The 16,017-nt window shown below is 45.0% G+C and overlaps 1 protein-coding gene and 1 non-coding gene across 2 annotated transcripts in view; one reads left to right on the top strand and one right to left on the bottom strand.

Annotated features, from left to right (window-relative positions):
• The window catches only part of CLIC4 (chloride intracellular channel 4), a 95,159-nt gene that overhangs the window by 58,525 nt on the left and 20,617 nt on the right, over positions 1-16,017 (top strand). Inside the window, exon 3 of the mRNA XM_020983128.1 lies at positions 13,494-13,619. Within this exon, the coding sequence (XP_020838787.1) occupies positions 13,494-13,619 (126 nt within the window). The remainder of the gene's footprint in view (positions 1-13,493; positions 13,620-16,017) is intronic.
• LOC144454689 (U6atac minor spliceosomal RNA) lies at positions 15,072-15,199 on the bottom strand. Its single transcript, XR_013483199.1, has one exon. It is a non-coding gene; the product is annotated as a U6atac minor spliceosomal RNA (small nuclear RNA).

Genomic DNA, 16,017 nt, shown 5'->3' with positions numbered 1-16,017 from the left:
AATCAGAAACAAAGCTGGCAGAGGCCACCTCTTTCAGTGTTATCTCTTTGCATGGGCAGGGCAGTGGAAGTGGGAGAAGCTGGAGGGAGAGGTGATCTCGTCCTCTTTGCCATGCCTTGGACTTCCTTCCTCTCTAAAACCAAACATCCCATTAGAGACTCCTCGGTGCATGGGCGGACCAGTTGTTTCTGCAGTAGTAGGGTCAGGTTCCAGTTGGCTTATTTGAAAGGTTACTCATCTGCCCTAAATGATGATCACTTTAAGGTGCTTCTCTTAGGGTTCATTGCCTCTGTCGTCATCCCAGCTGGTTCCCTGGTGGGTAGGGGCAGGACCCTCTGAGTAAAGGAACTGAGGTGCGAAGGAGGATGTTTTCAGTGTGAGCCTTTGTGAAGCACCTACTGGGGATGTGAAGGTAGACACACTAGATGCTATTCTCGAGGGGCTTGTGGTCTAATGGGGTGGGGAGGCATGATGGCATGGGACAGGGGGCTAACTGTAGAGGGGAGGCCCAGGGAGAGAGCAGGGAAAAGTGTAACAGAGGGGTGAGGAAATGTCCTTTCCTGATGTGGGAATGAGTAAAGGGACAGAGATAGGACAGGGCAGGACAAAAACAAGGGGTAGGAAATTCTCGTGTGTTTGGTAAGGGGAGAAGTATGAGCATGAGGCTGAGGGATAAAATTGGAGCCAGATTGGACAGGGCCTTGAATGCCAGGATCAACTGAAAGTTCATGCATTATTGAGGAGGATGTGAAGAGCCACTTAAGGCATTTGCCTGCTGATCGTCTAATAATTCTAGCACTCCCAGAACTGCTGGAACAAACAGGAAAGCGCATGGCATTCCTTTCTTGTGTGAACCCTGCAGGGAGAGTCAGTGAGACGGCACACAGCCGCCTTGCAGAGAGACTTCAGCTTGGCAGCACACAGGCTCCATTCTTCTCTCAGGCACAACTGCTTGTTAGGGCAGTCATAAAATCCCCAGCAAACATACTTCATAACTACATTGGGAATCGCCACCCCGTTTTGGGTATGCAGCTTTCACAAAGTCTGCATTGTGCTTTCACCTGCTCCTGGTCCCAGAGGTGGTATTTATTCCAAATCGACACGTCCGGCAGAGGTGGCTGGGATGCCGGAGGGGAGGGAGCACTCCACAAATTCCTTTTTTCAGTGCTTCTCCTGCTGGCCTGAAGAAGCAGTGTCTCCAGAAAGCAACCAGAGTCCAGCAGGGAGGCAGAGTGCTGTAGAGGGAAGAGAAGACCAGGCTCCTTGGCCCAATTCTGCTGCTTTTTGGCAGTGTGACCCTGGATACATCACTTACTTTCCGAGACTTGTTTTCCTCATCTGTAGAACGGGGATAATCCCTGAACTGGACAGGATTGAGGGTGAAATGAAATAGCGTGTATAAGGTGCTCTGCAACTCTAACACTCAGTGACTTTTCGGAGGGGGATTCCTTGCAGAGATAACAATAACAGTGGCAGAGAAGACGTGCAGCTCACTGGAGCAGAACTGGAGGAGGTGCCTGGGGCCCTCCCTGCGCAGGGAGGGCATTCTCTCTGATTAGGCCCTGCTGGGCAGCACCGTCCAGAGAGCTCAGTTCCCATCTTTGGTGTCAGTGACTCCTCTGGACAGCAGTGCCTGTGCTATGTCAACTTGTGAAACTTAGACAAAAGTCAGTAGGAGATGGCTTCTTGTGCCAGATGGGGTGCTCTGGATTCCATCTGCTTGTGACTGACGGACGAGATTGGAACAGTGAATTCCTGTAGAAGATCAGGCCCCATCTCCCAGTGACTTGGGGCCTGGCCTTGGGAAGCACACAGCCAGTTTCCTGTAGCCATACAGAAGGCTCCTCTGACAGTGTTTTGCAACAGACGGCATTCATGGCAGTGTCCGGGTTCCTTCTTAAAGGCTCCGTGAGGGCATCGATGCGGTGCCTGCAGTGACGCCACTCCTGGTGGCCGGAGGAGGGTCTCTGACCCATCACAGGCCCCAAGACAAGTCCTTTACAGCTTGCCTGCCAGAGCTTTGGCTAACCTCCTCCTGTTTGAGACATTACTGATATTAGTCAAAAAACCCGTAAAGTCAGATCTAAGTGTCTCAACAAGAAACTTCACCGTCTTTTACCATTCTGAATGCAGTTGCTTCTGATTGGTGAACTCCCCCACGGAGAATTGGTTTCCATGTACAGGGCTCGGTTCTTGTTCATAAGTAGCTGCCCAGCAGGAGCACAGTTAGAATTCAGGAACCAAGGGCCTTAGTGGAAATGGCTCTGAAAGCCGGGCCGTTTGTCTCCTTTTGCCGCTTGCAGGGTTTGTTGCTTTATGAGATTTCAGGGTTTTTGTTAGTGTTTCTGAGTTAGCCAGATTTTCTTGGAATGTTAGAGCCAGAAGGGACCTTAGAGATCTTCCAGGCCAACCCTCTCATCTTATATGTTTGCTTAAATTCTAAACTTGACCACCAGATGAAATCAATATTTCCACATACACTTTAGAACAAGAGATTGTACATGAAATTGTGTTTTGTTTGCTTTACTTTTAAAGTATTATGTAGATCATCCCCTCAGCATCCCCTCACCACCCCCTCACCACTCCCACCCCCCAAAAGGGGACAAACAGAAGGAGGACCAGAAGGAATGACAGTCAGGACAGCTTTGTCCAAAGGTGGAATTGGCCCTTTGAGAATGGTAAGAGCTGCCCGACTTCCCTCTGATTCCCCCTGGTGTTCCTTCTGCTTTCTTCTCTCTTTGGGGAGGGGCCCAGCTGGAGAAAAAATAAAAAGAATAACAGAGCTCTTGTACCAATATTCATAGTCAGGCAACGCGTATCCAGGCGGTGGCTGTGTCCACCAGCAGGGCTTGTTCGGCATCGTGAGTCTGTTGCCGTCAGGAGGTGGTCCCTGTCCTTCCTGGTCCAGCCTCTGGAGTGGCACTTGGTCAGTGCCCTCACTGGGCAGAGCTGTTTTTCTTTACAATGTATTTGGTCATAAATTGTTACGGTTCTGCTCAGGTCACTGCACCAGTTTACACGAGTCCTAGTTTTCTCTGAAATATGTTTCTTTCATCGTTGCTTAAAGCAAAGTATTTGTCCATTCCGTTACTGCGGCCGTGCTTTCTGCAGCCTCTCCCTAGTGGATGGACAAAGAGCTGCTGAAAGTAGTTGTGTACTCCTTCATCTGACAAGGAGAAAGCAGGCCCAGGAGGGGCTGGGGCTGCCGTAAAACGACTTGACAGAATCGATGCTATGAGGGAGGTAGCTGAGCTGGGCTGTAACGGGAGGCCGGTGTCCTCTTCACTGTCTAACGTAGCTTCTTCAATGAGCCAAAGTTGGTCCCCGGCCTCTACCTGAGGGCCTTTGGGCAGGGGAGTCTCAAGGCAGCCCTCGCAGGCTTGGATGGCTCTCAGCGACAGGAAGTCTCTGTCGATGTCAAGCCTATGGTGGCTTCTCTGCAGCTTTCCCCTTTTCTTGCTGCTCCTGCCTCCCAGGGCCGAGGAGAACAAGCTTCATCTCTCTTGGAGGGGCCTCTGCTGTCTCAGCCCTGCTCCCACGGGGAGTGAGAGTGTAAATGCTGATGTGTTCAATGAGAAAGCTGAGTGTTAGAGAATGCTCCCATGGTGGCCGCCGAGGCTGTCACTGACTGTACACAGAGCAGAAGAGTCTGAGCAGCGCGTCTGTTTGGCGGTTGGTCGGAGGCTCTTTAAAGGTGCTAGACTGATGCTGAGACTGATGTATCTCAATGAAGCATTGCACGTAGCCTGCTGAGAGCTCTTCTGACATTGCCCTCTCCAGGCCTTGTTCCTGCTGCTTGTCCCTCCCCTGCTTTAGAACATCGCTGGCTTCCTCTTTGTAGGTTAAATGGAAACTGAGCCCAGCTATTAAGGCTCTCCATACCTTTTCAGGCTTTTTCTTTCATGCTTTCTTGATTCTATTTCCTTTCTAACATCTTTGTCCCTTCTCACTGACACTTTGCCCTCAGACAGAACCATCCTTTGTTACAAATAAATCGAGTCAAGAAAGCACAAGAGCACATGGACTGTGCCTGGGATGCTTTCCTCTCCCCAGGCATGTTGCTCACCTGTGGTGGCAGGCGCTTTCCTCTGTAGTCAGGACTCTTTAGCTTTATTTCCAGCCACACGGGACTACTCACTCTTTCTCTGGCTTGGCACCCTAGCTCTCATTTCCATGTCTTTGCATAGGCCTTCTCAGTTTCTCAAAGGTTCTGCCTCCTTACTTCAGCCTATAGAAGTCCTTTTCTGTAGATGTCACCTCTGACCTGAAGCCCACCTCTTCTTGTCTCCCCACAGAAAGCATCATCTCCCTTTTCCTGCATCACTTTTGTTGAGATCCATCTTTCTTCATCACGTTCTAGAGCCCATCATGCTTATCTGTAGTCATGCTCCAATAGATTCTCAGCTTCTGGGCAGGAACTGTCATTCTTTTCATCTTTATGGTGGCATTTATTGTACCCTCAGCAGTGTGCTTAGATTTGGTTAAAATCTGTTAACACCTTTAAAAGTTATCTCGGAACAGATGAGTGCAAAATGCATTTTGATCCCTTTGAGACAGACGTTTTTTCAGTACGATCACTTACCAAAGCCCTCAGTGGAATCAGGATGTTGGATGGATGACTTAAGCAATAGAAATAGAGTGCTTTTGCACATTAGTCCTTGAGTCTAGGGTCCTATTAACTTTTGTGTATCCATTGTTTTAGTGGGTTTGCTTTTAAGATATGGAAGAATTAGGATGGAAAACATCCCTATTACATTACGTTAAGTGTTTGTCTTTCTTCATTTGGAGGACTGATCAGCTTCATTAGAAGGCTTGGAACTGGACTAGCTGAAATAGGACACCTGGAAGAGTGCCCCCCTCACAGCAACTTCTTGTGATTGGTAGAAATACCCTGAGCTGAGTTTTCATTGAGCTGACATTTTCTAGCCCATTGCTCTCCACCTCCTTCCCCCACTCTTTTTTTGCCTTTCCATCTTTGGGCTCCCCCTCCTCCATCCTTCAGTCTCTTCTTCTACTTCTGTTGACTTTTCTTAATCTTCCTTTCTGCCTCATTCTCTGGCTATTCTTCCCCACCCTCAGTCTCTCCTTTCTTTTATTCCAGAACCAAAGCAAAGGGAAAAGGATAATTTATTCTTCTAGAATTTTAAAACCAGGAACAGCCAGACCATGGGAAGTAGCTGTGCTCTTACTTCAAGGCTTGAGTTCTCCTCCCTGTGTCTTTAATAGTTGAGACACTGATAACAATAACTCACACTGCTGTATCACTCTAAGGATTGTAAAGTGCTTTTCCTGACCCTAACAATAACCCTGTGAGATGCAGAATCTCAGAATTGGGAGAGTGCTAACTTGAAACAGATGCTTTCTGGTCTAACCTGTATCTGAACAGATTTGCCTTCACAATATCAGAAGCAGAAATGGCCATCCAGCCTGTCTGAAGCCTCTATGCCATGGCCCCCAGGAAGGGAGAACCTTATTACCTAAGTCTCTTCCTTAGGTCAAGCCTAAATCTGCTTGTTGTCAGTTTCTACCTCTTCCTCCTAGTTCTGTGCCCTAGAGCCAAGCAAAACACATCTAGGTCCCTGTTCCTCATGACAGTCCATGCCCAGGTCTTGTTTTCTCCAGGTTAAACATCCCTGGTTACTTAAGCCAATCCTCATAGAGCTTGGGATGAATTCATCGCCTCCTCAGGCCCTTGTCACCTCCTACCAAGAGACCTGCTGATTGGTTTTCCTTCTTCCAGCCTTTCCCATTACCAGGATATCTTCCACATGGGCACCAGTATTATCTTCTCAAGTCACAGGCCTGACCATATCTCTCTCTCCTGCTTAAAAACCTTCAGGGCCTCTCTTGTATCAGTAGGTAAAGACCAACTAAGCTGGAGTTTAAGGTCCCTCTCCCAAGTCTGGCTCTATCCTCATTTCACCTTATTCTCTTCACACACTAGTCATTCCAGCTTACATGTACTGCTAGCTGGTTCCCAGACTTTGGAGCTCGTGAATGTGCCTATAGAAGGAGCATGGGAGCATTTAACCTGGAGAAGATAAACTTCGGGGTATGAGAATGGCAGAATGTCTGAGGGGTTGTCATATAGCAGAGGGGTTAAAGGAATGGGTGGAAGTAACAGAGGCCGAAGCAGATTCGATGCCAGGAAGAATTCCCTGCCTAGAAGCTCTGTCTGAACATTAAACGAGCCACTTTGAGAAGTAATGGAGACGCTGTTGAGGAGCTCAAGTGGAGGCTGGACAGGCAGCTCATGAGGTGGACACGAGGACCACTCAGCCTCCTTCCGACTTTATAAAACACTGCTGTGTCTAACAATGTACCTTGCACGGAAGAGGGCTTTAGAACTGGTCCAGAGGTCCCTCAGCATGGGTATGTACATAATGTAGATATCATTTTGCCTCTTGTCCTAAAAAGAAGAATTTAGGTGTTATTGTTCCCGCATAGCAAATTCCCGACCAAGCTGCAGGTGAGTGAGTATAAGCCGTCAGACCACATATCCGACGATGACCCTTCGATGCTGCTTGCTTCTTAGGGAAGATCACCTGAGTGTCCCACACATGGGAGAAGTAACAGGTCACATCCCAGCCAGTCGGCCCTAGACGTGTCGACCCTCCTCTTTTCCAGGAGCATTCACATTCGCGTTGCCAGGAGCCGGAGGGCTGTCCTTATCGCTCCAGAAATCCTCAGACCCTTCTAGTCTAGTTCCATTGGTGCGATTCCAACCTGATTCCTGAGCCCGCGGTAGGAACTCGCCTTGGCTGATGTTGAGCTGTGCACACCAGTTGACAGGCTCATATGTGTATTTGTCTCTTCTTTCATAGGCTGATAAAATCACAAAATTTCCAGCAGTCCTCAATGTTACTTTCAGGGGCTAGATTACAGTTTTCCCAGCTACGGTTTTCCAAGCAATCTTCTAGCCCACCCTCAGTGGATAGATCGCAATATACCCAGCTTCCATTTGGCAAGCGAATATGAGTCGAGTTCCATTTTCCCCTATACTGAGCACAATGAATGTGCTTGCATCCACTTTGCACACATTCGCACTCCAAGCTGTAAGTCCAATTACAAATGTTCCTTCCTACTTTGGGGCTGAGGCCGGTTTGATTAAGACAATATTTGCCCACGGTGCTGGAGGTAAGGGGCCGTGTATGTTCTTCTTCAGGCCATTTGGGGGTAGCATTAACCCTGACTTCAGTCTTTTTACTCAGAAGCTATTTTGGGGCCAGAGGGAAAGCCACCCATGGCCACTTATCCTCTGTTGGTCCCCTTCCCCCAACAATTAGTCAGGTTAAATGCACCAGCCAAGGCCTCCTCAACATGTAAGAAGAGATTTTGGTTCCCTGTTGAAGGTGGAGCTAGGGGTGGGACTGGGATACAGATCCCATTTGTGATGCAACTCAATAAGAGAATCCAGGTAACTCGAACCATTTTCATCTTGGGACAGTAGGTAGGCCTGGTATCGACTATCCATTGGCAAGATGAGGAAGTTGGTTTCTTCGAACCCTACTCTTCACCTTATCATCCAGTAACACTCTCTACCTATTCTTATGTCTGCTACTTGGACAGCTTGGATGTTCACTAATGCCCCACTAGGTCTTTCAAGGGGGTCCAAATTAAGGAATACTTTGTATTTATATCTAAGCTCTTCCCAAGCCTCCTGGCTACAGAATTCTGGGCCAATCGTCCAGCTGTCTGGAAGCAGAGAGAAAAGTTCTAGGACTCTCTCCCACGAGGTCCACCTGGGATTGTCTTTCAATCTAGGGTTCAAATCCCATCAATAATTCCCTATGAATTTACAATGAAAATGGTTCCAATTGTTGGGGAAAAAGGCAATTATATTCCAGAGCCCACAAGATAGTTAAGACAATGCTGACAACTAATACTAAAGCCGATTCCAAGCCCTCACTCCCTACCATGCTCTTACTAACACTTTTTGATTAGAGGAGTCTCCTCTGTTTGTGGTTCTGTTCTATGGCAGTTAGATACTAGAAACAAACAAAAAAGAATTAGCAAAGCAAAGTAAAAGTGATAGAATAAAAATAACCAAGACTCCATCTTCAGGCATCCCCTTTTCTCCTTCCTCAGGATAACCTTAAGTGGATCAGGATGGCTCTCCACCAACTGTTCTTGGGGTTCCTCTACAGGTCCTTTAACTCTTGTATAATTAGTCCAACCTTTCTCCACCATCTGAATGGCAGTGTCAGTGGTCAATAACACCTGGCATGATCCTTCCCAATCATGTAACATGGCTTCCTTCCAGGACTTGATCAATACCTGATCTCCAGGTTGGTATTGGTGCACCGCAAAAATCAAAGGTGGAGTCTGTGCCAATAACCTCCTCTGTCTTAGTCCTGCAAGAATATTAGATATAGCCAGCACATAGTTCTTTAGGAACACATCTTTACTCTCAGAGGGAGGGAACTCTCCCCTCCTACCCATATTAGGAAGTCCAAATAACATTTCATATGGGTATACTCCAATGTCAGATTGAGGGGTTGTGTGGATTCTTAATAAGGCTATAGGTAAACATTTGGTCCTTGGCAATTTAGTCTCCAAAGCTAATTTAGACAAATGCTTTTTCAAAGTTTGATTCATCCTTTCCACCTTCCTTGACAAAAGGGGGTGCCATGGGGTATGGAAATTCCAGTTAATATCCAATCCCTTCATGACATCCTGCAAAACTTTAGAAGTGAAGTGACTCCCATTATCAGAATCAGTGCCTTCAACTAGGCCATATTGGGGAATAATTTGTTCTAGCAGTATTTTTGAGGCCCCATAGCTGTGGTATTGGACAGGAGGTATGCTTCCACTCAATGAGTCAAATGATCTATTTATAACTAGAAGATATTTGAACTGCCCCACCTTCAGGAATTCAGTGAAGTCCAGCTGTATGCTCTGAAATGGTTGGAGGTCAGGACTCTGCCCTCCTGCAGCTGATTTCCTCATTACTTTATTATTTACTTTTCTACAGATTATACACCCCTCACAAATTTGTCTTGCCACTGTGTAGATACCTATACATCCATACTCTCTTTTTAAAAATTTTTTATTTTTATTTTTTTTATTACACCCAAGAACCCCAGTGGCCATCTTGGTGGAGAATCTTCAACAGTTCTCTTGCCACAGCTTTATTAATCATCTTCCTTCCATCTGGAAGGATCTATTTCCCTTTTTCAGTCTCAACAGCCCCAGTTTCCCTTAAATGCTCTTTTTCTGATTCTTTGAAAGAAGGAGTCATCCTAATTTCTGATATGTGTGGAATTAGGACTTGCATTTTTGTAATCTCAGCATCACTGGCAGCTTCCTTAGCTTTTTCATCCTCCAGTCTATTTTCTTTTGCCTCAAAGCTACCTCTCTTTTAGTGTCCAGGCGTATGCACAACAGTGCAGCTTCAAATTTTTCAACACTTCTTTGATCATTTCTCCATGTACCAGTTCTTTCCCTTTGCTAGTTATGAATCCTCTTTCTACCCTAAATATTCCAAAGACGTGCACCACCCCATATGTATATCTGGAGTCTGTGTATATGGTTCCCTCTTTGTTGTTTAAGAGCCTCAAGGCCTGATTTAGAGCAAAGATTTCACAAGTTTGAGCTGACTACGAAGCTGGCAGTTTCCCCATTTCTTTTACTGATCTACCCATTCCATGTATAACTACATATCTCGTCTATCTTTTCTCTTCTGCTGCCCAGGATGACCCATCCACAAAGAGACGTTCCCCAGCAGGGAGGGGACTGTCTGCTAGATCAGGTCCGACGTTGGTTTGATAACAGATAATATGCAAACAATCATGCTCTATGTTTGGTGGAGTACCCCCTCTCCTTGACAGAGAGGAGTCCAGATTCACGTGAGATTCCGTACTTAACACTAAATCATCCTTTTCAATCAAAATGGCTTCATATTTTAGGGTCCTGCCTGCCTTTTGTTTCAAAATATTACTGACTTGATGGGGAGTGGAGACTATTAATGCTTCCCCAGCTGTTAGCTTTCTGCTTTCTTCTACTAGGGTGGCAATTGCTGCTACTGTTTAGACACATTCTGGCCATTCTCGGGAGACTGGATCTAGCATTTTTCTACCAGTCTCCTCATTCCTCCCCAAGTTTGGGCCAACACCCCCAATGCTATTCCTTTTTCCACCATCACAGATAGGTCAAAAGGTTTATCAAGGGAAGGGAGATCTAGAATGGGACTTGGGTTAGAGACTGCTCCAGGTTCTTAATTAGTTCTAACTCTACCTGATTAGATCTGGTTCTTCATCTAATAATTTAGAGTATAATGGCTCGGTTCTCTGGGCATACCAATCTATCCAGAGCCTATAATACCTGACCATTCCCAACAACTTCCTGAGTTCCCTCTTGGATTTTGGGATGAGGGTTTCGATAATTCCTTTAATTCTTTCAGGACCTATTTTTCTTTTCCCTTCACTAATCAAATGTCCCTCATTTCCCACAAATGGTAACTTATTCTTAGATATCCTTAACCTCTATGATCCTAAGAAGTTCAACAGTTGTACAGTAGCTTCAGCCGCTTGTTTTCTCTTCTGGCCTGACACCAATATATCACCTACATACTGCAACAAGATAATTCTACAGGGAATTAGAAAATTCTCCAGCACTCATTCCAAAACTTGCCCAAATGAATTGGGGGACTCTGTAAAACCCTGAGGTAAAACAGTCCACTGGAATTGCTGTTTTCTCCCTTTATAAAGATTTTCCCACTCAAAAGCAAAGAGTTCCCTACTTTCCTTTTAGAAAGGACAAGCCCAGAAGGCATCCTTAAGATTGACTACACTGAACCAGTTATCCTCGTAAAGGATTTTTCCCATCAAGGCATATGGATTTGGAACTACAGGGTGTCTAGTGGCCACAATTCTGCTCACAGCCCTAAGATCCTGTACCAATTGATAAGAACCATCAGGCCTGCCCAGGTAAAGGGGGGACATAGGAAGGCAGGAGGTTCTTAAGGGGTCCCATAAGGACTCCTTCTCTTTGCTGGGTCCCCCTCCTTCCTTCAATTTTTAGAGGAAAGACCTTGGAGGTTGCCTCCCCTTTCCAACAAGAGGCATAATCACTCTCCTCTTGACGAAATGGTTTCTTTTCATTCATATTGATATTTAATGCTTGCCATGTCCAGTCCTCATTGGCCCTATACTTGGGCCAAAACACTGCTGGATGCGTAATGCTCTCCTTAGGCCAAATAACACAAAGAAACTTAGTCATCTGTTTCCCATTCTTACCTTGCTCTGTGCACAGACTTGAGCAGTAGCCACAGTTTTTCTCCCATTCCTCACTTGTGTCTCTCTGCCGTGCTCTAAATTGAAGTCTTGAGTCTGGGCAGTCAGAAGGGAGGACACTCACCAATGACCCAGGAAGCCACTGATCTTAGCGGGGCATGCCTCTCTGTCCTTCGGTTGGCAGTTGCCCTCTTCCTTTGTTGCTTCAGATTCTGGACGAGCCCCAAAATTGTTAGAAATATCTTCTATAGGAAAGACGAAGACTCCCGGGGTAGATGAGGCAAGCTTATTTGTTATACATTCTTGCAGGAAGCTGGTGTGCTGCTAGAGGCAGACACATATGCAGAAGTGAAAGCAGTTATATCCCTGGAAATGCAAGGTCCCTCCCTTGTTTCTCCATTGACTAGATACTTTGAGGTATATAACTTCCTGGAATGCCTACTTCACATTGCTCCTTAATGTGTCTTCCCCCACTATATACGTCACATGTATGACAATGGTGGATGGCTCCTCCTTAAGGGAGAAGTTAATATTCATATCCCAATTAACATGCATAGTTGTTTTTGGATTGAGATTTTGTCCTGCTTTCTACATTTTCAACCACACTGCTGGTTTCGGCTGGTTCCTTCTGATTCTACATATTGCTAAAAACAATTCTGAGTAAAATTGCTCCTTTTGCCCCTGTAGACACTTCTGAGTTCTATGGTTAGGACCACTTCCTCTGCCTCTGTGGAAACATAATTTTCTATACCTCACAAGTGGAAAAAAGAAAAGGGAAAGCAGGTGGTCTTAGTGATAAGTGAAAGGGACTAACAAACTGCAGATGCCCCTGATTAGGAACAAAATGATTCCTCTCTAGAGTACCTGTGGTTTTCCAGCCCCCTCCCCCCCAGTTAAGTATAAGTTTACACTTATATGGTGCTTTGTTATTACAGAGTGTTTCCCGTATCCTATGTCTTTTGATCCAATAGCTCCTAAAAGTAAGTGGCATGAGTATCATCTCCATTTTTCCTAGAATAAGAGAGTCTAGAACCAGACAGAACTTTTTAAAGAGATAATTTAGGTGAAAAATAAGTGGCTCCTGGTACTTAGCTCACAAAAATCCTGTCGTGTATTATCATCTGCGTTTTACTTCATGCCTTCTGGATTCCAAATCCAGTGCTCCTCCCACTATATCACAGAAAACCCAGGATCAGAAAGATGCAGTGTCTGCTCATGTTACACGGCAGAGTTTGGGGAGGGAACTACTCATATCTCTGAGCTTCCCAGTCTAGTAGTCTTTCTACTATCTCATGTTACTTCCCAAATAGTGTACCTGGAAGGCTCCTTTCTGTTTTCTAAATCCAAGATTCCTATTTTCCCAAAATTTTGCATTGGATTTAACTTGTCATACCACCTCAGCTGGTTACTTACCTGTGTGACCTTAGGCAAGTCATTTAGCATCCATGAGTCTCAGCTTCCTAATCTGTAAAATGAGGGAGTTTAGAATGGATGCTTTCTGAGCTCCCCTCCAGTTAAAACATTTTGTGTTCTAAGATCCTTTTTCATTTTAAATCTTCTCTCTCTCTCTCTCTCTCTCCTCTCCGCACATACTCACACCCACACCCCACATGTATACTCTGTATATGTGTACATATGCACACACATATAATATTTCAAACAGCACATAATGAAAGTCATGGTTAAAGGAGGTGAATAGAAAATCAAAGAAAATGATAAAATTTTGAATTTTTAAAAAGTAGCTGAAGACTAGATTCTATAAAATTTGCTGTAAAAGTTTTGTTTTCTTGATTTGAGAAAAGGGGTATGGACAAGCATAGCCTAAGTAGGGGACTGAATTAACAATGTTATCTCATTTCCTGGTAAGGTATGGCTGTCAAAGATGAGGCACTAGCTAGACCAAATGGTGGTATGATGAAGGATAAATAGGACCCAAATGTTTATGTAGGGACTATGCAATAAAGTACTTTTGGGGGAATTCATTAGGGGCCATCAGTTCAGTCCTGAAAACTCACATAATGAAAAACATCACACCTTCATAATGGGCTCTCTTCAATGTAATGTAAATTTGTTTTTAATCCGAGTGAAGTTGGAGGTAGTTCACTTAATTAAAGAAGTAAATTTCATGTTATCATTATCTGTAACTTAATCACTTTTCTTTGCGAGGACTGTTTTCTGGGGAGCTGGAGACTATTCCAAGTCTCTAAGAGAAGGAATGATTAGGTTTTGACACTCTCCCCCCCCTTTTTTGTCCACTAGGAAACCTGCAGACCTGCAGAACTTGGCTCCAGGGACTCACCCACCATTTATAACTTTCAACAGTGAAGTCAAAACGGATGTGAACAAGATTGAGGAGTTCCTTGAGGAAGTCTTATGCCCACCTAAGTGAGTATCAAAGACAAAATGATGCATGGAAATAGTGCCACAATTTTCTTTTCTTTTTTCTTTTCTTTTCTTTTCTTTTCTTTTCTTTTCTTTTCTTTTCTTTTCTTTTCTTTTCTTTTCTTTTCTTTTCTTTTCTTTTCTTTTCTTTTCTTTTCTTACTGGATAGATGGAACAACTGGTCTTTGAAAAAGAGAATCCTGTCTCCTGATACATTAAACAGACTTTACATCTGGTTAATGTGCAAATGCCAAATTATTTTAACAGTAGTCATATTAGGAGTAAATAAGAGCCTTTGCTCCCAAAGTATTGACTTTCTGTTGAATGTAAGTGAAGGGTTGTCTGAACTGGTGCTTAGACGGTGGTGGGATGAGCTACATCAGGAGGGTTGGCTGGACCCAGGAGAGGGGAGGGCCTGAAGTGTCAGGGCAGGTGGGTCTGAGAGAAGGACTTGCAGAAGCCTGAATTAAAGGCAGGTTCAGAGCGGAGTCCATGGGAAAGGGAGCAGCGGTGCATAGATGTCATTAGCTAAAGGCCCAAGCGGGGCAGCCGGTTGGAGAATGTCCATCACACAGCAGTAATCACTTAGGCTTCTACAATGCTTTAAACATCACAAAGTGCCTTATCCACCACTACCCTTTAGTGAGGTCATGCACATGTTATTATCCCAGTTTTATGTGCAGTTAGTTCACATTGGGTAATTTACTCTAGCTAGAAGTGGTCTTTTCCTCATCTCATCTTTTACCCCTTTATTATATGCACCCATTTATATTTGTGTTCATGTCTTGTCTTCTTTTTCTCTTCCCCCTACTAGATTATAAGCTCTGTGAGATAAGGACCAAGATTTATTTATCTCTGACTCTTCCTTGCCTAATACATAGTACTTAATGTTCAGCTGAATAATTTAAATCTGTAGATAATTTCAGACTTTAATTTAAGTGATAGCTTTGGTGTTCTCTAATAAGGGTTTTATTGGTGCTACTAACAAAGAGCATCATAGAAAGTCCGAGCTGGGAGGGGCCTGAAAATGTACATAGATGGTCAGAGTTGTAAGAGACCTTAAAATATAAAATAGCAGAACTGATAAGACTTTAGTCCAGAGGCTGTTAAAGGGGACCTTAAAACATGCAGTGTCAGAGCTGGAAGAACCTTTAGCCCATAGAAAGTCAGAGTTGGAAGTGTCCTGATTCCAAACCTTTACTCCTCAAGCCCTCCCTGTGCCCTCCTGCTATCCTCCTCAACACCCCTTCCTTCCCCCAGTCAAGGGCTTTATTTCTTACTTTACTGAAAAAATTGAGTCCATTCCACGTGGCCTCCCTCTTCTCCCATTCTCTCTATTTTAGATTCCCTTGACGTCATCTCCCACTTCCCTTGTTTGTGACAGAGGTGGCTCTTCTTGACAGGGTGAACCCCATTACATATAACTGTATTTCATCTTCTCCCATCTCGTGCAGTAGATTAACATGGTTAGATGCCATAGAGTAGGGAGCAGTGCCGTAACTGTATATGGGTTGTAAAGGCCATTAGGACCTCCTCCATCCTTATCACAGGGAGTGCTAACCTTCTCTCCATGATTACATCTTCAGTCACTTTTCCTTTTTCTAGTCTTCAGTCAGTCAAATCAGTAAACATTTATAAAGTGCCTACTATGTGCCAGGCACTGTAGGGATACTGCAAGAGGCAAAAGATACTTACTGGCTGTGTGACCCTGGGCAAGTCACTTAACTCCAGTTGCCTCGCCAAAAAAAGAAAAAGAAAGACAGAGGCAAAAGACAGTGCTTTTCCTTGAGGAGACAACATGCTAACAAATATAAACAGAGCAAGCTCTGTACGAGATAAATAGGAAATAATTAGTAGAGGGGAAGCACTAGAATTAAGAGGGGTTGGTTGGGAAAGGCTTACTGTAAAAGATGGGATTTTAGTTGGGATATGAAGGAAGCCAGGGAGGTCGGTAGATGAAGCGGAGGAGGGAGAGTGTTCCAGGCATGGGACAGCTAGAGAAAAGGCCTGGAGCAGCCAGGAGACCAGTGTCACTGGATTGAAAAGTATGTGTCAGGGAGTAAGGTGTAAGAAGACTGGAAAGGTAGGAGAGGACTGGGTTAGGAAGGGCTTTGAATGGCAAACAGAGCTTTTAGTATTTGATCCTGGAGATAGTAGGGAGCCACGGGAGTTTATTGGGGGGCAGCAGTTGATATGATCAGATCTGTGCTTTAGGAAACTCACTTTAGTGGCTGAATGGGGGGATGGATGGGATTGGGGAGAGACTTAAGGCAGGCAGACCCACCTGCGGGTTATTGCAGTAGTCCGGGTGTGGAGTGATGGGGGCCTGCACTGGGGTGGTAGCAGTGTCAGAAGAGAGAGAGGGATGTATTGGAGAGGTTTTGCAAAGATGGAATCAGGG

The sequence above is a fragment of the Phascolarctos cinereus genome, unplaced genomic scaffold (assembly GCF_003287225.1).
Source record: "Phascolarctos cinereus isolate Bilbo 61053 unplaced genomic scaffold, phaCin_HiC Scaffold_726;HRSCAF=1367, whole genome shotgun sequence".
Lineage (NCBI taxonomy): Eukaryota > Metazoa > Chordata > Mammalia > Diprotodontia > Phascolarctidae > Phascolarctos > Phascolarctos cinereus.
Note: the sequence above shows the minus strand (reverse complement) of the source record. Positions and strands in the feature narration are given on the sequence as shown.